The sequence below is a fragment of the Astatotilapia calliptera genome, chromosome 5 (assembly GCF_964374335.1).
Source record: "Astatotilapia calliptera chromosome 5, fAstCal68.1, whole genome shotgun sequence".
NCBI classification, from domain to species: domain Eukaryota; kingdom Metazoa; phylum Chordata; class Actinopteri; order Cichliformes; family Cichlidae; genus Astatotilapia; species Astatotilapia calliptera.
In genome coordinates this window covers 22,213,408-22,241,127 of record NC_137426.1, presented here as the reverse complement: position 1 = coordinate 22,241,127, position 27,720 = coordinate 22,213,408, and the positions used below count along the sequence as shown (strand labels likewise).

At 41.4% G+C, this 27,720-nt stretch overlaps 1 protein-coding gene across 8 annotated transcripts in view; it reads right to left on the bottom strand.

Annotated features, from left to right (window-relative positions):
* The window catches only part of dip2bb (DIP2 acetate--CoA ligase B (putative)b), a 49,130-nt gene extending 22,225 nt beyond the window's left edge, over positions 1 to 26,905 (bottom strand). For 2 of the 8 annotated variants that reach the window (XM_026168084.2, XM_026168086.2), the window contains exons 1-8: positions 26,118 to 26,905; positions 8,849 to 8,920; positions 7,217 to 7,360; positions 2,923 to 3,048; positions 2,517 to 2,843; positions 1,966 to 2,112; positions 1,772 to 1,789; positions 1,225 to 1,344 (exon numbers count right to left, since the gene is read on the bottom strand). In XM_026168084.2, coding sequence (XP_026023869.1) covers positions 1,225 to 1,344; positions 1,772 to 1,789; positions 1,966 to 2,112; positions 2,517 to 2,843; positions 2,923 to 3,048; positions 7,217 to 7,360; positions 8,849 to 8,920; positions 26,118 to 26,202 — 1,039 coding nt within the window. In that variant the 5' untranslated portion in view covers positions 26,203 to 26,905. Of the gene's footprint in view, positions 1 to 1,224; positions 1,917 to 1,965; positions 2,113 to 2,516; positions 2,844 to 2,922; positions 3,049 to 7,216; positions 7,361 to 8,848; positions 8,921 to 26,117 lie in introns of those variants that run through there. The other 6 variants (XM_026168087.2, XM_026168089.2, XM_026168088.2 and 3 more) reach the window with 4 other exon arrangements.
* Positions 26,906 to 27,720: the final 815 nt, after the last annotated feature.

Genomic DNA, 27,720 nt, shown 5'->3' with positions numbered 1-27,720 from the left:
CCAAAAAATCTCATATATAAAGACACTTATTTAAAACGATTTACAAATGCAAAGCACTTTTCTGTCACCATGTTGTGAAAAACGGTTCATTTTTATATCTTTTAATTTATTACCAACATATTACCTGTTAGGGATGCAGACTTGATTCGTTAATTATCCTTATTTTGTGTTTTTACTAACATTTTCAAACTTTAAAGCCAAGTACAAACATCCTTTTCCTCATAAATAGCTCAACATAATCAGTAAAGGATTAGAAAAATATTTTTGAACTGTCAGAAAAGCAATCGCCCTAAAAAAAAAATCCAGGAATCTCTGTATGTCTCTGCATGTGTCTGTTCATCTGGTTTGCAGGGAACCCGACAGAGTGCAGTGTTGACTTTGAAGTTTTCTGTGAGCTACTTTCCTTATTCACAAGGGGTCACTGTAGCAGATAGATATTTTATGTGGCAGTTTTTACACCAGATGGCCTTCCTGACGCAAGCCCAAAGGGATTTTTGTCTCCTCCAGGGAGAGAAACCAGGGATTGTCGCTTGCTAGGTGAGTGCATGCATTATACCATGGAGCCACTAAGTTTGAAGTTTTCAATAACACTGCACGTGAGACGTTCAGAGAACATCAGTAAATTCTAGCCTGGCCACACACCTTTACAAGCAAATTCTCAACCTGCAAAAGAAATTTGGGGACATTTATAAAACAATCAGTTCTTGCCACATATGCAATGACTAAACCAGTCATTGCATATGTGGTTTAATAAAAATAATACAAACTAGGTTTCTCCTTACCAGCAGCTGTTGACTCAGTTAGCATTAGCTCTGATTTCTGGGCAGATTACAGTGTTTAGAAACAGTGGCATACATGCTTTCACTGCGTGCATCCTTAGAGTTGTCCTCTTTTAGACCAACTTCCTGCATGTGTGGCATTTAGGAAACATCTTTGCATGTAGCCCCTAAAATATCCTGCATCACACTCACCCTAAATGGGAACTATGCTAGTTAGTTACAACTTTTAAACTCTTTGGCTTATTAGAGAAAGCTAAATATACATTTGTAAAACAGGTAAGTGTTCATAAATAATCAGAAATGTCATTTTGGAGCACTACATCTGACTATTTTAACTTATTATAAAACGTTGGAGTAAGGAGGGGCACAAATTCCAATTTTTCTATGTGTAATTTGTGCAAGTCGAACAGTCTACCGCTACAGCTAATTCAGTGCAGCAGCGTACCTTCTACGATCTCCTCGGCGTCATCGGTGAAGAAGTCACTGAGCGGGGGCCTCTTAGGCCTCTTCAGGGTGTTCAGCAGCTGCTGAATCTTAGTGGAGACCCTGCTGCTTACAGGAACTCCTACAGGCAGGGTGAAGGTGGAGAGGGGCAGCAGCAGGGATAAATACACAGTCACACATCCCACGACACACAGTGACAGAACATTAGAACATTGTTTAAGCGTCTTACCATCACATAGTCTGCTGTTTTTCATGCCGTAACTTTTTAGTAAAAAATTGAATTAACCACAGATACACCATTTTGAGTCAACCGTAACATATGTCCGGACTGAAAAGCAGCAGCGCGGTGGGTGGCGTCAACACAAGGAGAACGGAGTGAGAGCCGGGATAAAGGTTTTTTTTTGGTTTGGGATCACACATGAGGATTCTTTTTGTGCGTGTAGACGTTGCTTTTGTTTCATTTCCTGGTTAAATCACTAAGTACACACAGCAGGGAGAGTCAGAAACACAGAACGCCATGGACATTGTAGATTAAGGAGTTTCCTTACTCTGTATATTACCTCTTCCTATTAGCCGGTCAAAAATAATTTGACAGAGTGGAAAAAAAGAAAAAAAAATCGGGAAGAAAAACAACTTGATTAATAAAAAGGTCACAGCTGGAAGTCAACACTTATTTGAAGAAAGAGAAATCAGATTCTTGCAAAGAGACACAAAATGTTAAAAATGAACTGTTCTCCATTACCATCCGCTGTCTCCATCATGCTCGAGCGGCTCTGTCCCCGGCTCATCCCTCGGACGACAGCGTTGGAGGGCAGGTCCACGCGTGGGCCTCTGGCCGGAGGGGCCACAGCTGTCACATCTGGAGGAGGTGCACTATTCTCTGAGTGGGCTGTAAGGGAAAGCAGTGAGATGTCCACGTGTTTTAATGGGACGAATGTACTGTAGCTATAATTTTAATTTTAAATTTAAAAAATAAAAATAAAACACTCATGCATTAGCAAAAACAAAAGACTATTATTACCTTCACACATGGCAGTGAAAAGCCCTCAGTTTATTTGTATGTGAAACACTACTCACAAGCTAACTATAGCTGGTAGGTTTATGTACTCTGCATTACAGGATTAGGCTATATTAAAGCTAGTTGTGCAGCATTACATAAATTGACCAATCAGATGATCCAAACTTTTTACCTGCTGCTTTTCCACCAGTTAAATAATTAATAAGTCTACTGTCCTTTGCTTTAACATACACAACGTCTGCACAGAACATTCTCCACACAGGCGCACGTCTCACCAATGCGACTGTGAGCCAGCATGTCCGTCACCGCGGCAGTGCGAGGCTGCTCGTGGGGCTGGTGCTGAGGTTGGTACTGTGGTTGGTGGTGAGGCTTATAAAGAGGCTGGTACTGCGGTTTGTACTGAGGCTGAGGTTGGCTCTGAGGCTGTGGTTTGGCCTCCTGTGAGAGGGTGGAGGAGGCCGAGGAGGAGGTGGAAGAGCCCTGGACGATGTGGTTGACCCAAGACTCCGGGCTCTGCAGGTTGGGGTTGACCTGAGGCTGGGGAGCAACCACTGACGACTGCCTGCGCACGGCTGTCTCATCTTCGGATCCAGACGAGGAGTCTTAGTGCCACAAAACAAAATGTAAATGTCCATAATTCTTAACTAAAAAGTCCAACTTTAATGCCTTCGCACGTCCTACCTGGTGGTGTGCGTGTTTCAATGGGTGACTGCACGTATGTGGACCTCCGTTTGGTAGGCATGGGGAGCGCCATCTTCTCCTCCTTATGTTTAGCCAAGGCAGCTTGTACTGCCTCAGTATGGATATCTGTATTGACACAAACACATTTAGTTTAGGTAGAGATTAGTTCCAATGGCTTTGGATCTCATTCAGAGCAACAAAACAAAGAAGGCCACAAAGAAAAAAAGCTGTTCACATTCTTTCAACATGACTCAAGAATGTACATTTTGTTTACTACCTCCATTTATGGTCTTTTTCTTCCATTAGTGAGACCTTTTTTTCCCCCTGTTATATGAAAGTTTATTGAACTACTTCAAAGAGTCACTGCTGTGTGAATAACATTTTCATATGTTTGAATGATTTCCATAGGGGATCTCAACCGAGGAGCCGAGCCCCCTAAATGAGATTTCAAGGCACAGTAACTAACTTTAGGAGTCCCACGATAAAGAGAAAAAGAAGAAGAGAAAAATCTAGCAAGCTTGCAAAATAATGATGAAAAACATTACTTTGCTTTAGCTGGTGACAGCATTTTTTTGAGAGCAGGAGTGCAGTGTTATGTCTATAAGTCATGTTTAAAACTTGAAGAACGGTGACAGGTGAGAAGCCTGAAGAAATCCTTACAGGAAGACAGCGTTTTCCCAATGAAACGGCACACAGAGAGGAGAGAGCCAAGCCGTGTATTAGCCCACTCACATGCCTACACGCGCAAATGCACACAGTAATGAATGCCGAGATACTTTCACTTGATGACACCCACAGGCGCATTAAAAGGCACCGCGTAAACAGACGCACGCTCAGAACACGTAACAGAACACGCGCCACAAAAGACGACTTAGGGAATTTTCACATCTATCGACTGGAGGGCATCATTTTTGTTGAAACATCAACAGATTTAAATAAATCACAGAGCACAGCTCATTTCACAGCAGCAGTGGGGACCATAATTACATAACTGTCATTCTGCTTAACAGATTGTTCTCAGCTAAATCATTCGCTCTCATAATGTGCTGTTGCGCATCCTCGCACCGGAGCGTCAAGAGAGACGACTCCTTGCACATGTCCGGGAGGATGAGGGCGGTTTCCACGGTGATGGGCACAGTGGGGTGCGTGGCAGCTTGCGGTGAGTTTTACTCCAGTTCCAATCAATACTGACATGTGGGCAGCTGAGGACCTTTACTTATGTCTTTGATGCATGCCCGTTTTATTTATCTTCTTAATCTGAATCTAAAATGGTGTACATAAAACATAAAACATAAAGTGTAATCATAGCGAGAGCAGCTCCAGAAAGCAGTCAGCGGTGTATTCGAGTGAACTCCGTAGTGACAGGCTGTGTAAGAGGTGTAATAACTGCAGGAAGCCAGAGGCAATTAAATTGTTCTGCAGTCTGTTAAAATTATAACCACCTTATTTTTTCTGTTCCTCACTGCTGCAGTTTCTACTATTCTTACATTATTTTAGGCTGTAACACTTCTAATTAGAAATCTCTGACCTGCCATTTTCTAACAACATGACTCAAGGTCATCAAGTTCATTTTTTCTGTCGAGTAGGATCACAACTTTGGTTCTGATAGAAACTCCTCATCGGTTTTTGGATGAACTGCCATTATAAGCCTACTATAGTAATCCTTTGTTCCCCAGAGGGGTACACCTCCTGACTTTAGTGATCTTCTTTTTTTCCTCATGCCACCATCAGAAACACATTTGCATTTTTATTTTATTTTTTATGTAAAATGTGTCAGTACATGCTGCCAGCCTTTATCACGAGATATCCATGTGCCTCAGGGTGAAATGTGACACTTTTGATGATTTTTTTCATTAGTGCAAAATTACAACAAAGTACCTCAAAACTGATGGGCTCAGCTTTAGCTTCTGTTTTACTGCACATTAGCAAAACGTGTGCAAGCTAATTAACGTGCTAACATCAGTTATTAGCATTGCCGTTGTACATGGCAAGACTAGCATTCAGCTTCAGCATACACCCCCATAAACTTACTACCACAACTCTTCTTCCCCTCACCTACAGCCGGCTGTGGCAGATTCCCTTTTAACAGGAAGAAACCTCCAGCAGGTTTCTTCCTGTTAAAAGGGAGTTTTTCCTTCCCACTGTCACCAAATGCCTGCTCATAGAGGGTCATTATTGTTGGGGTTTTCTCTCCATTATTGTAGGGTTGCTACTATACAGTATAAAGTGCTTGAGGCAACTGCTGTTGTGATTTGGTGCTATATAAATAAAACTGAATTGAATGGAATCACCACAGCTTCAGACTTAGTCGTGTAGCCTAAAATTTGCAAAAGGGAACAAGATCAGGAACAGAAATATTGTTTTATACATTCTGTGCTGAAACGGTTTTTGTTGATTTTCTCCAAACCTCAGAGTTAAATATGCACTATGTGGACACAGTATTGGGCCAAACAATGCCTTAATCTTGGAATTCAGGTGTATAAAACCAAAGAAACCTAGCCACACAGCCTGCCTCTAAAAACATTTCTGAAAGAATGGGTCCTCTTAGATTTTAGTTGAATAAACATAATTGTGAAAACATCAATGTGTGTGGTGTTGTATTTCCTCAGTGCATCAATATATTTGCATATTCTGTATTTTCCAGCATGTAAAGGAACTTCTTGTCCACTGTGACACTCCTTTTTGTTCTCATCCCGCAATATAAACTTAGTTGAGGAATACCATCTGCCATTCAGCTTGGTTTTATTTTACATTTTCTCATCTCTCAATTTAACCACTTTTGCAGTATTTGCAATTCTTTATACCAGAATTCATTTCATATGTCGGAGACTTTCGAGACTACGAAAACATTGTGGAACGAAGCACAACAATTCTGGGAGCAATTTTCATTCCACTATGGAATCCAAATTAAGGGTTTTGAACCACAGAAGTGACTGTGACATAGACAATAACACAGATAAATGCATGTGTCTCAAATCTAAATTCACTGCCCACTACACTGTAAACTACTGATTGTCTTATAAAAGAGCAGTAACTGAATACACAAGGGAGCTTTATTGCCAAGTTTCACTCACAGTAAGTATAACAATCATAGCCTGACCAACATAACAACAACCTATTTTGAAGCCAGGACACAAATATAGCTTTTGGGGACTTTCAATATTTAAATTCTTATCTATCGTGCAATGCCATCAGCGAAACATCAAAACAAAGATTTATTTCCTAACACAGACCTGTTATCACAATTTCAATTTAGCCTCTACTGAGTTTTTTTAAGCTCTAATCTTTCTGAATCCTCCAACCAGATTAAACAAAAATAATGTATGTTGCCCCTGCCAGTAAGATTTTCTGTAAAGCTGAAACATTTTTAGACAACTCTCCACTAAACTCCAGTCTGACAGACAGACTTTAGATTAGTCAGCCTGGCATTTAGCATGCTGCACAGGCTGAGAGGCTTTTTAAGAAAAGAACCAGCAGGGTGTGGGTCAGCCCACAGGGAGATGCTTTTAGAGCCCGACTCTCAGTCAACAAACACTAGTTGTGTCCTGCACACGTGCTTTGTGCTTCTCTTGTCTCATCTTCACGTGAAAAGGAAACAACCATCTCTGAATCAAGGAGGGGGCCAAAGGGTACATCTTCAACACGTAACAATGCTGAGATCGCAGACATTCACTACTCTCTGAATGGTACTCGTGACTATTGATCATCAGTCTTAACAAACTTACACAGTAATGATCATGAAACTGGCTGCACAGCCCCACTGTTAGTCAGTGGTGTTGGTTTTGATCATTAAGTAAATATAGTGTTTATGAGGCTGAGGAAATCTGCAGTAAGCTGCAGAAGATGTCACATGGATGAGTGACGAAACGTTTCTCCCACTGAAAACACAGCGGCTGAACAGAATCAACTTTCTCGGATCTTTACCACTTATATAGGATTTTTTTGTGTAAAAAAAAAAAAAAAAAATCTGTATTCCCCTGCTCTCCTCACAACCTTCTCATACATAGCCAGCCACTGACATCACTCTTCTGCCTGAGAAGGGGGTCCTCACTAAGGGGGCTTCCCAGCTGCGGCAAAGCACTGCTGTCTGCCTCGCTCTCACACACACACACGTTCCCCACAGCTCTTTAATTTGTCCCTTTGAAACAGCCCAGGATCTGAGCTTAAAAACAGACTGTTGTCGGATCGTTTCAGCTCTGAAAACTGTGCTGTAGTGTGCTGTACCGCTGGTGTGATCCTGATGGGACAACCAAAGTGGGATGAAGAACATTTTGGCGCTGGACTTCTTGCTCACCTGATCTGTAGCGGTCATCCCGGGTTCCTCCACTGCGATGCGTTCTGCGAGTGCGTCGCTCACGATACCGGGATGAGCTGGAGGGTGGAGGTGCATGGCTCGAGGAACTAGGAGCAGGAGGCTGTACATTTTGAGGAGGTGGTGCTGTAAAATAAACACAAAATACATGCATTGTTACAAAACAATCAAAAACTGCTTTACATACTCATTTCTGCAAACACTTTGATTTAATAGGCAGAAGACTTTCCTGTAACAGGCCTTGGGTATCTGCTGAACTTTTAACTGTTTCTGTTAAACACTATCTGTTTAACTGTGCTGTGGAAGGTGATGATTTGGTTTATGTCCTTCTGCACTACCCGCCAAGAGTCAGAGCCATATAGCAGCACTGTCTTAACATTGCTATTGTAGAGCTGGAGCTTGCTTTGGATCCTATATATTTCTCAGTCACCTAAAAGCACCTCTAGCTTTGTTCACTCTGGCTGTGATGTTTTTATGGGCTCTGTTGTGGCTGCTCACCAGGCTACCAAGGTACATGAATTCTTAGCAACGGGGTGGCTAGAGGAGGAGGTAGAGCAGGTCATCATCTACTAATCAGAAAGTTGGTGGTTTGTAGTCTTGGACAAAGTATTCAAAGTATTCTTGGACAAGATACTGGAATCTGAGTTGCTCCCAAATATGTGTTGTTCATCAGAGTGTGAACAGAAGCAGTGAATAAATGAAACGGTGTATAAAGCACATTGAATGTTCACCTGGAGTGGGAGAGCACTGTATAGGAATCAGACCATTTAATATTCTTCAGAACCTCAGTGATGATAGTAATGATATTAATGAGCATCACAACAAAGACTGGATAGTTTTCTCTGTTTTAGGAAAACCTCAAATGCCACTTTAGCCTTTTTACCATGAAACCATGTTGCTGTCATATGTGCACAGTGTGGCTGTGCATTAAGCACACCATGTATACTTGTCATGTCAATTGGTCTCTGCTATCGCTATTATTACAGATGGCCGCTCCTCTGTGAGTCTGGTTCTGTCAGAGGTTTTTCCTATTAAAAGGGGGTCCTTCCTTCCCACTGTTGCCAAGTGCTTACTCTGAGGATTGTTGCGGTTTTCTCTATAATATTGTAATATAAAGCGTTTTGAAGTGACTTTTGCTGTGATTTGGCGCCATATATTTGAAATCAAATTGAACTGAACTGAATGTAAATTTCAAATGACATGAAAAATATTAAAATTGATTTTTTTTGTGTGTGTTTGAAGCTACATTTATTTTTTTTAGGTGGGCTTTTTGGACGTTGTTTTAAGGACATGGATTGTCATATTCCAACTGAGAGAATCAGCTCGTGTTTGTCTGCTTTGTAGATCTGCTGTTCCAAGTCTGTTTTTTTTGTTTTTTAATTTCATTTTTGTAACATAATAAATAAAAAGCTACTAAAAAAAGCTATGGGTGTGAAATGATTCTATTTTTAAATATCGTTTTTTAATTTAAGTCAAGAACAGATTCTTTGCCACGGCAAAAAGACAAAGAAAATATTGTTTTGAGTATGCCTAAGCAAGACAGGAAAACAGCAAAGACACGAGGGATGCACATCTATGCTTAGCCCGATCAAAAAAGGGATTATGAACACTTACGTGGAGTGTGGATTATGTAGGGAGCCAGAAGTTTTGCCCTTTTCTTCTCATAGCCCTTCTGTGTGATGTCACCTGTAGAAAAAATAAAATAAAATAAAACTCTGTATTGCTTCTGAAAAAATGAGCATAAGATATGCCACCATAAAAATAACAAAACATCTCAAACTCTGATTGTTTTATTTGATGGAATTCAAATATACACCAGTTAGACTGTCAAAGGTGCTCATTTGAACCCTGAACTTTAATAAAAAATGTTATGATGGTAGTGTTTTCACATTTCTCTTTGCCATTACAACAATATCAGCATTATTAATATCACTTTTTCCCTCTCATTAACCCTGCTTCAGCAGAGCAGATCGTAGAAAGACTGTCATAAGGACCAAGCAACAGTTACTCAAGTGTTATCGCAGATCGATGGTAGAATAAACAGCTTCAGCATGATCAGCTTTCTATCTGTGAATGGAGTCAGCGAACACCTGTTCCAACCCACTGTGATAGAAAAAGCAGGAAGCAGCAGGGAAAAAAAGAAAAAAAAATGATAAAGAAGATGATGAAAACACAGTTGGACCCACACAGTGTTGCAGTAATCTCTGGAGATGACTGCAGGCGTCAAACATGTGGCTCGATTCCAGCCTCAAAGAAGAGAAAAACAAAACAGGACTAAATCTGGAAACGTACGGAAGCGTGGGCAAGAGATGGGATGATTCAGAGACACCGACAGAAAAGACAGAAGTGTGAAAACTGAGGACAAGAAAGGGAAAAACGGAAATGCAGAGAAGATAAAGCGATGAAGTCAGAAAAAGCTTATGAAGATGAGAATGATGCTGCAAAGGACAGAAGAGGAGGAATCCTGAGCCACGGGTTTGACTTGATCGTATTCAAGTGATAGGTAAGCAGTGTCCTTTCGACACCATCTTCCATCCCTCCTGCCAACAGCCCATCTGCAGCTTCCTCCACCCCACCAGACCCAACACAGCCTGACTGAGCTCTCGGCTGGCCCCGAAGCGATACAGAAACTCTGCCAAACTCTTCTGTGGGCAAAGCTGTCAGGTTTTGAGTTACTAAAAATCCATCTGGAGAGCCCGTACACACTCTTACAGTAATTGTGTTGATCAGCAATGATTCATTCAGTATGTTCACCAGTAGCTGCCCTGGCTGCATTTTAAACTTCATCTCCACATGTCTCTGAAACAACCTGTTATCCTTTTACAGTGCCTGAAAATGTCTGTACGAAGGGGAGATAGCTTTATATCAACTACAAGTATTGGCCGGTCTGATGGAGGACCCTGATGTTTGTGAATCAGCCACTCAGTAGCATAATGCCCTGTGGGCCTCAGTTTTAATCTGTGATTACAATTTAGGATTCTGAGATGCAAAGAAAAATACAAATCTTTCTGGCACTGATTTTTATTCTCTGCCCAGTTACAGCACAGAGGACAACAGAGAGGAGATGAGGATTTTCTGATGTGGTTCCAACAAACCACAAAGTTAAAAGCACTAACGTGAAGTGAGCATCTTGTTACAAAGACAAAGGGTGGAATATAAAGCAGCAAGTGAAGTGTCACTTTTTGAAGTCGGTGTGTTAAAAGCAAAGCAGCATAAAATTGGAACAAAATCATGATGGTTACACGAATCCCCAAAACAGAAGGCCTTCCAGCGCAAACCAAAACAGAAAGAGGTTCAAGGTCACAAATTTGTATGAATTCTTTACAGGAGATGTGCAAAGAAGTTTGCACTGTGAACATGTTATTATTAAATCAACATGAAACGCATATGATTTACAACACATGCAGTCAAGACATCATCCAAGTTCGCTCTGAGTAACTTTGAATCTACTTAGAAAACCGCTCAGAGAAATAGCTGATGATTTGTATCCGCAATTATATGCAAACTTCATCTTTAGATGTCGGTTATGACTAAACAGTCCAGAAAAAAAAATACACCAATACCTTTGAAACTGTAGTTTGCTTAAACTTTAGTTATTCTTATTTTGTAAAGAGTGAGAATGTATGGCCTCACATGTTAGGCTAAAGGTGTTTTTAACTGTGGTGGATATTCAAGCTGGGCCTCTGTTTCCTGCTTTATGATTGTTGGAATTTTTGGATTTGTTGTTATGAAAGGATGAAAACAATAAGAATCACATTTTGCGTAATTGACATTACAGATGATACAAAGATCCTCCGCTTATATTTAATAACTGACTAATCTGCTTGGTCTTAAACAGAACCTCTAACACAACTCTTAAGCAGAAGAGACAGAAAAGCTTAGGCAACCTACAACACAGCCATATAAATTGCCACACTGCTGACATCACTGTGGATAGGACGGCAACAGTGAAAGTGCTCCTGTTTGGAGGATATTGCCTGAGAGACCACTCCAACACAATATCTGCTCGGCGACTGAGGGCCCTTTTTTTCTGAAAATGGAAGAAAAGCAAACACTTCCATAAGTAATGCATGAACAGTACAGTTGGCCACGCTCAGTGACACAATTTATTTTTAGCTTATGTGAACAGGCAGTTTCACTGCAGATAGGCAGAGAGGGAGATGGAGTCAGTGAAGGGGGAGGGGCTTGTGTGGCATTAAATGAATCTCAAAGTAATCACTGTTCCATCTGGATGATTTGAAAGTCATCTGTGTTTTTACGGCTGCGTCATCACATTTGGTCTCCAGCAGTTGAAGCTGAAGGGTTAAACTGATGTGAAAGCATTGCATGCGATCAGTGAACTACAGGTGATTAGAGCCCTGCATGAAAATATGTATGTGTGCTCCCTTATATTTTTTTTTCCATCAATTATTCCTAAAATGTGACTATAAAAAAAAAAACTATTATAATTACCAACATCTTTTTTTTGGTACTTTTCCAAAAAGCTATTTTGAGTGAGGTTTTCCATGGGATTGGAAACACTTCAACCCTTGCAGCTTGTAGCGGTGCCTCGCCCTGTGAATAAAGGGCACAGGAAAAACAAAAAAAACTGATATGGTAAGTTCGTAGAAGAAGGATCAGTTAGTGTGACGCGCCTCAATTTTTCACATCATCATAGAAAAAAAAAATCAAAGTGCAATATGCTAGAAATGGCTCCAGAAGCATTTATAAAGACTTTGGGGTTTTCTCAGTTCATGATAACTAGCACAACAACTCAAACCACCTTTAGTAGATGGTGTGTTTTATGGATGCCCATAAATCCTATTAAAACCTATTAAAATTTGGAGTTAAAGTTCCAAAGTTTATGCTCTCCTTTACATGTTCCAATGCCGTCCAGTGGGCTGGATTGGAGATCTTTAATGGGCCCATTCTGGCCCCTGGGTTTTATGTTTAACATCCCTAGTCTAGCGATAGAGGAACTCTCCATAGTGTCGGGCATCATACAAAGTTTACACTATGAACACAGCCCAGAAGTGGTGAAAAAAAAATCCACGGGAACGGCAGAGCACCTGCAGATAACTCCACACCGCAACTTAATCTTTGTTAAAGTGTCCAGTGTGAGACAAAAATTGACTGTTCGGTAACACAGATGAGATAAAAATGTAATTTTCTGATAAAAGTTATAAATGTTGTGTTTGGAGGACAAAACAAGTTATGTGGACAGGCCATCAAGATTTGGGACTTGGACAGATTAGGTCTGAATTTCATTGAGAAATTTTGCAGGAGCGTGTCTGAGCAGCAGTCCATGACCATGGACCTCGGTCGTGTTGTGCAAGCAGAATGAGTCAAAGCACACAGGTACATCCACAATGATATTGTTAAAAAATAAATAAAACTAATGTTTTGCAATGGCCAAGGTAAAATCCTGTTTTTCTGACATTCTGTTCAATAACAACAACCCTGAAACATTTATGAGCTGAAATGGTTTTGTTGGGAGATTTTTTCCTCCTCACCATTGTGCAAGTCTCATAAGTAAAGGTCGTCACTGTTTGACTCTTTCCCGCAAAAATACGACGTTTGACAACCTCCCCGTACCCTTAATGACAAAGTTCGGTCCCCTAAATGTATATCACCACCATATTTCAGGCCTGCTTCTCGAGCAAGCAGGCCTGAAATATGACAGAAAGTGCTCACTCCAGAAAAAAGAAAAGAAACAAGGGTTACCCCTAGCAGGCATCCAAGGTGGAGCAAATTAAGGAGGGTCTATATTCAAGAATTCCCATACTTTACCAACACTTTTCAGTAAAGACATGAGGCACTACTGTTTTAGTCAGACTGCGTATTTGTGGGTAAATATAATGACATTGTAATTTCACATAAAAAACATTGAAATCCCATTTAATTAGAGGGGAATTACACCCTTAGTTGCAAACCGTATTATAAAATGTTACCAGAAAAAGAGTTAAAAAGATGTATTATTTAGCCCAGCTTATATTATAAAGACAAACATGTCTACACACACTATATGCAAACAGTCAAAGAAATCTGCTCGAGGCAAATCACAGCCCTGCTGAGGTGATGAGGGCCTCACTCGTTAACCCACTTTCTCAGAGTGGCCCAGTCACGTCTGTCCTATTGGTGGAGAGGTCACCATGCGACTATTTCAGTGTTACAGTCAGGTTTCACACGAGGCTGCCGCCACTCTGCTCTCCTGTCTTTGTTTGACAGTTGCATCAGTAAAGGAAACCCGTGCGTGCACCTCAGAGCGTACGTTTTCACTTTCCACGACGTGAAGGGGAGAAACATCAAAGCAGTGCCTTGTCTAAGCCCTCCACACTCTCACACTTTCTAGCTTCAGATTATTTGAATTGCAGCAGGCCTGCACTCTCCTTCCTCCCCACAGGCACTCAGTCTGAATAGTAATTAGCTACTGCCCTCTATTTTCTTTCCCTGCTTCTTTCTCTCCCTCATCACATTATCATTCGAATACTTGGTCTCCAAAAAGAAAAAAAAAGAAACAAACAACTTAAAGTCGTGTTAACACCTGCTTTGTGAAAATTATATAAACACTTGGCAAAATATTACAGAGGAAACGTGGATTTCCTGCCGTTTTCTCTCATCTTACAAGAGCGAATAAGCCTGATGATAATGTGTCTACTATAATCACACAATAGCAAACTCCAAGGAGGATCCTCCAAACGGAATAAAACAAGTTTGTCAGTGAAGTATTCGAATTTACCCAGAGTAACTGACATATGGCCCCTCCTCTTTGGCTCTGGGGCTCCTCTGCATTTGCTGACTGAGTTCAAGGGAACATGTATAAGATTGAACTGAAACCTGGTGGTGACATTTCAGCATTTTGTCCACACATTAATAATATATTAAGGGGACAAAATATTAAGAACACTTAATATTGTGTTGCTTTTAGACAACAAGAAAACTGAATGTGTATTCTAGAAGACACACACACCCACACTGGGATAATATAGCTAGATAAAAAAAATGTATGTTGTCTGTTTCTCTGTGTGAGCCATGTGACAGACGGGCGACCTGGTACAGGGTGCAGCCTGTAGATAAATATGTACATCCAAATACTTTTGTCTATATGGAACATAAATGTAGATCCTAGCAAATGGTTCATGTCCTTTGTATGATGCATGCTTTCTGTACTGAACAATCAGTCCAGACTGCTTGAGAATACAAGACCATGCAAGTGTGAATGACACTTCGGGTGCTACTGACAAAACTTGGAGCTTTTTGTTTCTTCTGTGACTTCCATATTGTTCGCCTTTCTTCAGCGTCGATGATCTTATTCTACACTGTCTGACATATCACACTTTTACACTGCTTTTTTTTTAATGATCATTTCCCCAATTCAAGGTGTCTTGTGCAATGTTTTATTTCACCAAACAAAACATCTTTATCTTTTTTAGAGAATTTTATAATGATGGTTTTAGTAATTATTGCCGTTTGGGAGGATACAAAAAACAACAATGGATTATCGAAAAGAAAGCAACAGAGAATTTCTGTGTACCTTTACCTTTACCTGTACCTTTACTCTGTCAGACAACAAAACTGGAATTACAGGCACTGGTGAGTGAAAGAAAGTGCTTCAAAAAAGCCTCAAGCTCTAAAACACACACACACACACACACACACACACACACACACACACACACACACACACACACACACACACAGTTTCCCTGTAGTTGATCTCTCAGGTGATTCGTTTTCCCTGAAATTGTAAGCAGGGTGTGGTTAACTCTGGCCAACAGTGCAATTCATGTTTCCATGTTTGCCTCCACACACTGAGCTCAAGACGTGTCTGGGATGAAACCGTGACTCAGTCGGCAGCCCTTCCACCTCCTTCCTTAGTTTCTGTCTTTGCTGGAAACAAGACTGAAAGAAAAGGGCGTGGAGACACACCTGACACATTGCATTTCAACATTTGCTGGAAGAAGCCGTTACAAACGTTGAACACCGTCAAACGCATATCCTCCTATGGGATTTACACAACCAGTGAGACGCTGAGTTCTGGCTATAATATTATGTATGACAAATGATGTAAACCTAAAAACAAAAATGTCCCAGGAGCAGTATCACCGTATCCAAAAACATCACGCAGGTGCTGACAGAGTTTTGCACGCTGTTAAACACAATATATCTGTTTTTATATTTTTTAAATATTATGCTAACTTAGCAAATGCTATGATTTTGTGCTGTCTTTGACTGCATTAAATATGTCTAGCGTCTTACAAAGCGAGATCTAAACCCAGGCGAGGATTGTATTCCGGGTTTTAATCGTGTGTGTGTGTGTGTGTGTGTGTGTGTGTGTGTGTGGTGGGGGCTGAAATGCTGACTGTGAAGTTCAACACACTTTTAGGCAGTCACAGAACTGCCTGGTGAGCAGATGTCACAGTCAAATCCTTTCCAGTCAAGTCAGATTACATCAAGTGTATTTGTACAGCTGACTGTAATGTATAACGTCTCCCTGTGAGGGTTCATGACCAAGCCTGTACACTCTAGAACCACAAAGGAAAACAGAAAATGAAAATGGGAGATGAAGCTATTATAAAAAAGTCTGATAAGGTTTCAAAATGGTGTAACAGCAAAGGTTAAGGGTCAGTGAATGGAGCAGCTAAGTGGACGTGTGGTTTAGTTGATGAGATCAGAACAATCAGCCTGGCAGAGCAGAAAGAGGCTACCTCTGCTTAACTCGTTCTTACTGTCATTTGCAATTCCTACGAAAACTCTTCACACACCAGTTTTCTTGCTGAGACCTGTACCAGTGGCCAGTATCCAAGTATGTAGACATCAACTGTAAGAATTTGATCAAACATGAGGATGTGTGAACAAGTGATGTGGTCCTTATGAGCAAAATTTAAAAATAACTCAATAAAAAAAATGATTTGTTTTTCAAAATAAAAGTTTCATGTTGTATAAGAACGACAAAAGCACCAAAGGAGCTCACTTAAAAACTGTTTTGGTGTTAAGCAAAACACATGAGAGTAGCCCTGTTTAATGCAAGGCCTGATACTTCCAAAGACCCATTCCACAGAGACAGTTTATTTTGGAGGACAGCAAAGCATGACTTAACATGAACCTCCAGAGAACCAGACGTGAAAACTATGATGGGCACTCCTCATTAACCAGTGTGAGGTTTCCCTCAGAAGCATGTAGAACAGGGGTGGGCAATTCCAGGCCTCGAGGGCCGGTGTCCCTGCAGGTTTTATATGTGTCCTTGATCCAACACAGCTGATTTAAATGGTTAAATTAGCTCCTCAACATGTCCTGAAGTTCTCCAGAGGCGAACTAATCATGTGATTCAGGTGTGTTGACCCAAGGTGAGATCTAAAACCTGCAGGACACTGGCCCTCGAGGCCTGGAATTGCCCACCCCTGATGTAGAAACTTCAAAAATTCATTCAAATTCATGGTGAAAGACTATTTTCACCATGAATTCATTTGAGATTATTTTCTTTTTGATTTTACGTCTTTGTTTATATTCCCTTCTATTAAAGTGTGCAGCTAAGCATTTACAAACTGAGCTGTAAATAATTAAGAAAGCATTAGAAGGTTATTAGGCCTCTCATAAATATTATAGTTACTATAACTTGCTTTAATTGTTAATGGTTTTGCTTAAGGATCCCTGCTCTGTAGCACTTTTTTGCCTCTTTGGTTATTTGAAGTCTGAGCGTTTCGTCTTGGGTTTTTCTTTTTTTTTTTTTAAACTTTTGTCAGGACCCCCTCCTTTGACCTCACAGTTATAATTATCCAATCAGATGCCTTGTTTTTAATCTGTTAGCAACTGCAGAACTTTTACTCGTCCCACCGAATAAAACTTCTTTGTTGCTGTATTCATTTGCAAAAGATTCACGGAGGAACATTAAAAATGTAGAATATATACACCCATGAGGGGCTTTTATTTGTACAGTTGAAACTATAACCAGCTAAAGCGTATAGTGCATTTCCTGTCTTCACGGGTTGATGGGAATCGGCTAATTGCTCTCGATTGACTATTATGATTTATAAGAAAATCATGCAACACAGCAACACTCAGCTGCATTTCTCCCCCACATTTGCAAAAGCATCTCAGCACATTATCATTGGTGGCAGAAGCCTCATGTTTCCCGTATAATGGTTTTAACAGCTTAGCACAGTGTGCAGTTGTGTTCCTGTATGTGCTTCAACATATGGCTGTTTTAATCTGATAAAGGCTTTATGGAAAATTTCAAAAGGAAAAAAATGCATGTGTTAGGGGGGGAGGGAGGATTTGGGGGCAGGGTGTGGGTGGTCACACAAGAGCTGTGTCCATACCACTGTGTGGTGCAGCACGAGGGAACGTGACATACGAATCCATGATGGTCCTTGCAGGTTTTAGATGTGTCCTTGATCCAACACAGCTGATTTAAATGGCTAAATTACCTCCTCGAGATGTCTTGGAGTTCTCCAGAGGCCTGGTAATGAAGTAATCATTTGATTCTGGTGTGCTGACCCAGGGTGAGATCTAAAACCTGCAGGACACTGGCCCTGGAGGCCTGGAGTTTCCCACCCCTGTGTTAAATGAACACGATGGCGCTTTAGAAGCAGATGAAATGAAATGCAAGATGAAATAGATTTACAGAAGTAAGCTTGCGAACTTTGCTCAGTCACTGAATGAGCATTTATTTGGAGTCGGTTCCAAAATGATCAACAGCATGCTGAAGAGGTCCTGTTGTGCAATGGATGTTGATAAACGGATGGGCGAACAGCCAAGTGTAACGTAGTTTGCAGTAGTTTGCATATTACAGCCAACAGGGCCTCCAGGCAACAAAACTGCAGGCTAACATATCTGTGTTAGGGCAATGAACTTGCATGTTTAATTCTATTTCAGTATGTTTGGTTTGATCACAGACATCCAGACAAGGCAGGATGAGAAGCCTCGTATCTGATCGAAAGGGTCAAGCGGCACAAGGCTCTTTTAAGCTATTCCTCTGTAGTTCTTGTGCTTGAATTAGCAGCTACTATAACAGTATTTTCCAGCCAGTACAATCAGTAATTGATTTGGGCTGAGTTATGATGAGGACAATTTATCAAAATATTAACTCACTGACACGTAGAATAAGTATAACGTGTTGAGCTCAGGAGGCTCGGCCTGAAAGTGAAAGCAACATAAACCAGAAAGAAACTTGGATTAAGTAGCAGCGCACTGCCTGGGCTGAAGCATGTGAGGCCAAGTCCGACTGCCACTTCTATTTGCCACTTTTTAATAATTCAGCAAATAGCATATCGACTTAACCACACTCTCTCTTTCCAACACTGTCACCCTCACTCTGGCATTTCTTTGACTTGTGCTATTTTTAGCAGAAAGTGGCATGAGAATGGAAACTAACAGATCAGAGGAAGTTTAGCTTTAATTACCAGAAGGTGTTGGGAAGCACAACTTTAAAGCCAGAGGAGGCTAAAGACCCACCTGTGGTTCACTGTGAACTTGAACGTGACACGATTCAGTTACCCAGCTGGAGGGGTGCGCTTGAATGTCATCTAAATAATTCAGTTTCTTTAGTACACAAAGCAGCAGAAGGTTTTTAGTAACAGTGTGTCTGCGCTCGTGGTGAAAGTGGACATGCAAAGTTTTACATGAAAACCATGATCCACAAATTAAAACAAACCAAACCGGATCCTGCTGTGAAACAAGCAGCAGAAGAGTTCATCTTTTCATGGTGTAGGATCAAGCCTGTGGCCTGGGACAGTGAAGATCAGAGGGCAGCTCCTCTGCAACAGTTAATGAGCTTTTAAAGAGATAAAATTAAAGAGATAAAAGCTAAATCAGCTTCCTGTCCCGGTCAATGCTGTGTGCACACCAACCACAAATAAATGGAGTTGTAAGCTCTGCAACATGAATACACACATTTTTAAAGCCTGGTACCAAAAAAGGGTTTGGTAGAGGTAATTTCCCCAACAGGTACAAAGGATTAACTTCACTCAGTTATACTATAAGGTTAATGTTATGTGATATTAAGGGTGTGACTGCTTTAGGTGGGTGATGACTGAAGTTCAGTGTTTGGTTGCACTAAAAGACACCCTAAGAGCTTAGATTTGCTGATGCTGGCCATGGTTAGCATCCCATCACAAATCAGAGTAAATCAGCCTAGCTAGCACTAGCAGACAACACTGAAGGTCTACCCTAATTCGAATGTGGTTATGTCCAGTTTTTAAATAAAGAAGCTAACAATACGACGGCCAAGACGACTTCTAAAAACAAACCTGTCCATCTTTTATATACAGTCTGTCATAATGCTCTTAACACTCTTCACTGCAGGAAATGCCAACAGAACTACTTCAGTATTATTGTTATTTTTTAATCAGACACACAGGACAGCATTTCATCTATTTTTGTGGAGGGTAATACTGAAATAATAAAGCAATAGGGGGACAGAGGAAGACTGAGAGAAGTCATTTTTAGAGTCAGAGTGGATGGGTGGGAAAGGAGGAGAGATCCCCCCGCAGCAGTCCTGGCCCACTGTGCTTCACAGGCTAAATGAGCCAGGCTTGTTGCCTCCTGATGCTCTGTGACCTAGATTAAGAGACGCAGGCAAGGCTATAATCTCTCATTTCTCTCCCTCTCTCTCAGTATGTAGCGGGCTGCCGACATGAAAACCTGCATCCCCTCTGCAGCAGCATCGCAGGCAGACAGCGGGATGGATGCTGTTCATTAGAGAATACACACGTCCACTCAACAGCCGGCCCTTTGCAACAGGGACTGGGGAGCTCGTAAAAATATGAGAAAAAAAAAATACTATGTAAACACATAACTGCAGTCTTACTGGACTCGTGATGCACTTATGGTCAAACACATCCATGCAGAAAATCATGGCGCAGATGGCATATATTATCATTACAAGCACCAAAATGATATCTGAGCTTCAACACTAATAGCAAAATGCTGTTTTTGTTTTGTTTTTAGCATAGCATTGCATAGGTTTGGGGGCAGCAAATTCAATCTGACAGTCTACTCAAACATCTCACCCACTGTTGGATAAACTGTCATAAAAATGCAGACGTATATTCATGATCTTCGAAGAATACACCATGGCAAAATGTGCAAACTATTACAAAGGTGTAGATAGGGTCCACGGGCTCACAGCGGCCAGATTTGTCAACACGACAGTGCCGCAACTGTACAAGATGCTATCATCAAACTTTACTAGAGCTGAGTTGAGCTCAAAATGAAGCCCGAGTTCAAAGATGGATCAGTGCCATCCCATAAATAGTGCCGGAAGTAGGGTCAAGGGGGCTATGGGCCCTTCCCACAGTATGCTCCTATACCAGAGTTTTTTCACACATGATGTATTTCCATGTCTTTCCATTTGGTATATAAAACTGGTAGCATTTCAGCACTGAATGGAATAGAGTCAAAAAGCTTGACAGGTAAGGCTGTGCGATATGAACACAATCTCATATCCCAATATAAGAATTCTATCGTCCCGATAACGATATAAATCACAAAAATGTAACATTTTCTGTAAATTATGTGAATCTCGGGCAGCTCGACTTGCGTGAAGTGTTTCCAGCTGCGCGTCGTGTACCTGGAGTCCAGTGTTTTAACCGATGCATGAAACTATACATTTTTAGACATAAATTGTAACCACCGCCGTTTTCTTTGTGAGTATTTATTACACGGCGTGCTGCGGGGAAAAGCCGCTCTAACGTTTGCGTCTAAGGTTTATTTTTTTAGCACCTGGCGGCTCTTTTTTACTTCTCATCCGTAAATAATCTGCTCTTTCACGTGATTCCGTTTATTTTGAAAAGTCTCAACAGGATCTTGAGCTTTATTGTGAAAGGTTTATGTGGAACATAAACAAGCGGACACGCGATGGTGTTACCTTCGTTGACAACGCATAAAACAGGCGCTTTTCCATCAGTAGTGTGGTTATATTAAATAAAAGGGAAAGAGAGAAAGAAGAAATGAATTTAGTCACTACTGTCACCATCAAAACGATGAAAAAATATTGCCGTAAACAGTTTATTTTGCGACACCACGAAACAAACGATAGCATAAAATTAAACATAGACGTTTTTATATCGTCATCCGATATTTATCGTTATATCGAACAGCCCTATTGACAGGTGTGTGAGAGTCATAGCTCAAGGGCAGGTGTGATCTGACATTGAAATGGTGTCACAGCTGCTGTGATCCCACAACAACAGTGTTTAGTTCAAATCAATAATTGTCTGAGTGGAGAATAACTAAACAGGATACTCAACATTGCTTGACGAGCTGTGCAGTTGTTTTTCACTTTCCCTCTTTTACTTTCACTCCCTAACATACTCTGAAGATAGAAGCTGCTGATATTATGAAGCCCAAATGCAGAAAACAGTTGTGGTTCAGAGGCTCCAAATTCCAGTCGAGTTCAAACAGCAAGTCTTTGACACCAACCCCCCTCAAAGGTTCTCTTTGTGTCTGTACAGTCAAAGAGGTTAAAGTAGGTGGAGCTGTGCCCTTTCTCTTTCTCTCTCACACACACAGACACACACAAATACAGACAAATACCCACACTGCAGCCCACAACTATTTCTGTCAAAAAAACGCTGATGCACATTTCCTCTGTTTGTTGCTAGGGGAGTCCCATCTATGTGGGCAACAATGGGGGAAATTGTTGCTATGTATAAGATAGCCATGAGAGAGCTTCAGACTCATTGGGGGTCCAGCTGCTGTTCGCCTTGTCCCATTGTGTGTATTCTGAGCACACGGCGAGGGCACTTTATCTCACTAGAAGTTGCGGATACAGAAACAGGACATCTGGACAGCAGCGAACCTTTTCATTAGCAAGAGAATCATGTCTCATCTAAAGTTACAAACGATGCACTCACCCTCTGAGGCTCAGTCCCCAGAAGAGGGACAAGTGGTGTCGACTTACCTCACAATCTCACTAAAAGACTCTCGCAGGTAACTCTGACCACCGTAGGCCCCTATGCTCAAAAATTCCTGCTTGCCAGCAACAGCTGCTCCAGGCAGACCATTTGACAAGAATGAAGAAGCAACCGTTTGCGAGGTTATAACAAAGCAAAAACACCGAAAACTGTACACAGCTGAAATTGGATGACTTGAAATCCAATCAGATTAGAGTAAATAACGAGTAGTTTGAAACCTGATAGACATCCTATAAAGAAAAGCACATTTGTTTCCTCCTATTATAAGAATAAAAATATACTAGAAAGAAATTGTTTATCATAAATATCTATAAAGGTGCACAGAGAACCATTTTTAGCAAATTCTCTCCTGTGGCCCAGTGGTCCACGGTGTTAACTGGTCAAGTGTACCGAGCACAGCTTCTGTGGGTTACAGAAGAACTTTCCTCTAAAACTTATTTCTTTTCTTCTTCTAAGGAAAGAAGGCTATACTCCGTGCTGAAGACAACAGCGTCCTTCACAAACCAGCACAATCTGGCTCTAAGCAGTATTATTCAGTGAAGTAGCCACTGAGGACCCGAGAGGCATGTGTTTGTCAAACTAAGGACTCTGACATACTCTGGAGCATGTTTGAAGGTAGTGGTACACACACTCGGACCTGGCAATGAGTGGCCTTCATTTATTTAAAAAAAGTCCTGACAGTTTATGAATAACCCTGGGTGATCGTGGCTCAAGAGTCGGCAGTCCGTCTTGTAATCGGAAGGTTGCTGATTCGAGCCCCGGCTCTGACAGTCTCGGTCGTTGTGTCCTTGGGCAAGACACTTCACCCGTTGCTTACTGGTGGTGGTCAGAGGGCCCGGTGGCGCCAGTGTCCGGCAGCCTCTCCTCTGTCAGTGCGCCCCAGGGCAGCTGTGGCTACAATGTAGCTTGCCATCACCAGTGTGTGAGTGGGTGAATGACTGAATGTGTAAAGCGCTTTGGGGTCCTTAGGGACTAGTAAAGCGCAATACAAATACAGGCCATTTATCATTTTTTTATTGCTTTTGGCCATTTTAATAATAAGACCTGCCAAAACCAATGCTCCAGACTAGGGCTGGTCCATATTATACCGTTCACGGTAATACCGGTATAATGCTAGGCAAAGATAGGAAAATGAAATATCGCGATAGAATATGAGTAAAACGCGCATGCGCAGTGCCTTTGTTTTCATACGCACATGGCCGATTGTTGAGTGAAACAGATGAACCAGAATTGGTTTGTAAAAATGGTTTAACTTCAGTGATGTGGAACTGGTTTGGTGTTTGTCCGTCAGATACAAGACAAAGCACATTTTTTGCAGAACATGCAAGCGGCTGTCGTTATTGTCGTATTTGTCGGACTAAGATGCTCTTAAATCTGGGAGTAATCTGGGTCCTAAACCCCGTATTTCTCAGGTCAAACAACACTGCAGCATCACTGAGAGTTAAAAACTGTCTAAATTCTTTCATCTTTAATAAAACGATCAGCATTGCTGCTTTACCAGGTGTAACTATAAAGTTTAACTTCCAGGCATCCATGAAAACTAAAGTTATTACATTTAACGGAGTTAGAAGTTAGCAGGAAGCTAGCGGAAGTTAGCACGCTAGTTTCGCTAGTTACCTAAGCATGATATTGCATGTTCTGACTGAGAGATTTCTGAAAAAATTCAAACGTACAGCTCTGCTATCACTTCCAACATAAATGAAGACAGGAAACTAAACAGCAGTGACGTTTGTAGGGTTACTGAAGTTGGGCTAGCTGGTATATAATGATGTGCTACGTGATCGCTAGCGACACAGCTATGTTAGCATAACATAAACAGTGAAGCTGGAGGACGAACACTAACACTTTTCCACTTGTAAAAGTTAACGTTAAGGTTCCTGATAGTTGGAGACAAATTCAGTCGCATGGCAGGATGCTGTAAACGGACCAAACTTCAGTCAGGAGAACAACTGAGATAATCCATCCACAATACAAGGTTAGTCATTAATATACTGCAACAACATGGGAATAGAGCAGCTGCCAGAGAATTCAACACTAATGAATCAATGGTACAGAAGTGGAGGAAGCAAGAAGAATGAGTTGAATAAAGTTTGATTTATCTGACTGCTTTGTTTCGCTTAATGTGCCTTATAATCCTGTGCACCTTATGGTCCGAAAAATACGTACTGCACACTGCAGTTTAATGTTGCAAAGCACCTCTTTTTAACTTCAGTGGATATTATACATGGTTATGCTCAGTATATGTCAGCCCATTTCTACTGGAAATGCCTTTTGGTTAAACTTTCAGCAAGGAATTTGCATTTGCACTGTTACATTTTTATAAAGCTTTAATGTACATAAAAACCAGCTTCTTGTTTACGTGAAAATAAATGGAAGGTTGTCTTTTTGCGCTAGTAATGTTGTGGAGTTGTATTTTGTCTCGCATCAATTATATCGTCAGTTATATCGTTATCGCAAATTTTCAAATATATATCGTGATAAATATTTTTGGCCATATCGCCCTGCTCTACTCAGGCACTCAACTAAGTATATTTATAGTGGAACAGAGGATATTCATTTCTTTTACAAAGACATTTCCAAACTACATGATAGGTTCTCTTACAGAAGATCTGACTTAAAAAAATCTCAAACTCTTAAAACAGTAAATTTCACAACCAAAGTGCTGCCTTTTGGGCTCAGTGGCACTTACATTTTGCAATCGTGCCACAGTGCTCAAACACCAACCCACACCAGGTAAACTGATCTGACACTGCAGTCACCTAATTCATTCACAAACAAGCTTTTTTCTTCCTTTTTCTTTTTTAAAAGTTCATCATGAAAAGTGCAGGATGATAACAATCGCAGTTATGAATGTGCCATTACTGCACGCCAGTGTGCACATCGTTACGGTTATTTCTCATTCGCTGCCTCTCAGCCACGTTCAATGAGATGAACATACAGTGAACAACCTCAGTTATTCACTCTCATTATCACACTGCTGATTGGAGCCTATAATTAAAGACACAACTCTTTCCCAGCACTAGCTCAGGTCTGAACAGGCTGCAGTCATGCTCCGAGAGTCTAGTCTATTAAGAGTGGTGCTGTTTTGTTTATTTTGCAGTTCCTATAACCTGAATCTAAACCAAAAACGGGGAAAACATTTTTTACATTTCACAGAGGTGTCACCTTTCGAATGAATACAAAAAGAAAGTCACGACACTTTTGCCGAGGTTCTTCTCGCTCTCGTGCCCATGTGAAGTTTCACCTCTTCTTTCACATGGGCTGGGCAACTCTGCGCTGCAACAGAGACCGAGGCATCATTAGTGGCCCATGCTTCCTCCTGCATGGCTCTCCATGTGAAACACAACATTACTCATCCACCCCCAGGCACCTGAGAACTGCACAGCACCAATCAAGTTGCTGCACAGTGATTCACAGTGTGAGGAGGAGACTTGCATAACAGTCAGCTCCATATTCTGTTTTCTTCCAGCCATTCTTACAAAAATAAATAATTAAATAAATGCACAAAATCCATTTTATTTGTGCAGCAGTTCAGGGTTCAGAGCGTTCAGAGAGCCCAATGAATCAGTTCGTGTCCACAAATTCTTCACACACAATGCCTTGACCCATTTCATTAGACAGGAGTGTATGTGCTCTGTAAACATTGCGTGGTATAGATGTGGGTTCATTAAGAATATAGAGAAGCGGAAGCTAAAAAAATAAATAAAAAACCCAAATATTAAGGTGATCATGCTAAGAGCATGCCATACACACGAAGATGACTGATGGAGAAACAACAGCTGGAAAAGGAGGTCACTTTGTTTTTATAAATTCTTGCAGTCGTGTCCCGATGCACTGCAGCAGCACCGACTCTCCTCCAGCTGACACGGGAAAGCAGACGGTGGATGACTGCACACAAACACGCTCACGCAGCCCTCTCTATTAACTTCAGCGAGCCGCAGCTTTCCCATCACCACCACCTACTTATCGCCGCTATATGCAAACCCTACCTTCGGAGAGCTCCAGATCCAACTCCGCCAGCTGGTCCCTGACCTCTTTAGGCAGAGCCGACAGATCAACGCCGCGGTCGGCCATCGTTGGAAGCACAGCAGCCTGCGGGATGTTTGTGAAATCTCAAATGACAGCAGGTAAGATCCACCATGAAGCTCAGAGGAAGAGGTGGGGGGGATTTTAAAAAATCAAGATGTAGTAGTCGTGTTGTTTACTCCATCTCCGCGACTCCCCGACACCGCCATGACTGTGGGAGATGGGAACAACTCGCCAGAGGAGTCCGTCAGTCACATGACCAGGCTTGACGGTAATTGCCGTGACAGGATGGTGGGATGAAAAGCAGACTCTCTGCTCCCTCTGCTGTTGTGTTTTTACAGCTGGGAGAAAAAAGAAAAGAAAACACAGCATTCCTGTCGCCTCAGCTCACCTGCCACCTTCCCCTCAGGTGGGTGCTAGCTCGAGTTTGTACAGGTATTTTCATGCACTAATGGTGGAAGTGGCGCCAGGTTTTATTGGAGATATTTTGTGTGATGTTTCAAGGAAATATATAATCCCCCGTGGATTGGGGGCGCGTATTTTCCTAATAAAAAATAGATAAATAAAAACAAAATATCAGAATAAAAAAAATGTAATGTTCACTTGCACACTTAACAAATTTAACAAAATTTTCAGGCTGCATCACTTTTTATTTATTTTCCACCTATTCCAAACAAAGATGGCACCGGAAATCACATGTACGCACTCATTTTAAACACGCTCGCCGGTCAACTCCGTAGTCACACCTTTCTAGTACCAGGTTGGTCGGTCTTTTGCCTCCAGAACTGCTGATTCAACAAGGTGCGTCACATTCCCAAATGCGCTCTGCTCCATTGACATCTGGTGACTGTGGAGGCCATTGAGTACAGTGGCAAGCTCAAGAAACCAGTTTCAGATCGTTGTGACATTTCACACTGTCTTGCTGGAAGACAGTGGCATAAAGAGATGGGCATAGACAGAAAGAGTGGAGTTTAAACAGTGCTCAGTTGGTTCTAATGGGCCCAAAGTCTGCCAAGAAAATATACTCCATGCCATTTACACCAGCAGCAGCAGCCTGAACTGTTGATACAAGGCAGGATGGAGCCATGTTTTCTTGCTGTTTCCACAAAATGAAAAAATGAGTCTCATCAGACCTAAGAGTCAATCTTCTATTATCCAGTTTTGGTGAGCCTCAGTTTCTTGTTCTTTACTGGCAGGAATGGAACCCGCTGTGGTCTCTGCTGCTGTAGCTCATCTGCTTTAAGATTTGTCGTGTTGTGCATTCAGACATGCTCTTCTGCATACTTCGTTTGTAACAAGTATTTACTTGAGTTATCCTTGCTGTCAGTTCAAAGCAGTCTGGTGATTCTCTTCTTACATCCAGAGAATTACTGGATGCTTTCACTTTTTCAGACCAGTCTCTGTAAAACTTTAATAGACTGGTTCTTATATGGCGTCACTTTATACAACTTACCTTATTCACTCATTCATACAAGCACTTTTTATCCAACATTCACACTCCAATGGATGCATCAGAGCGCAACATGAGGTTAGTATCTTGCCCAAGGATATCTGGCATACAGACTG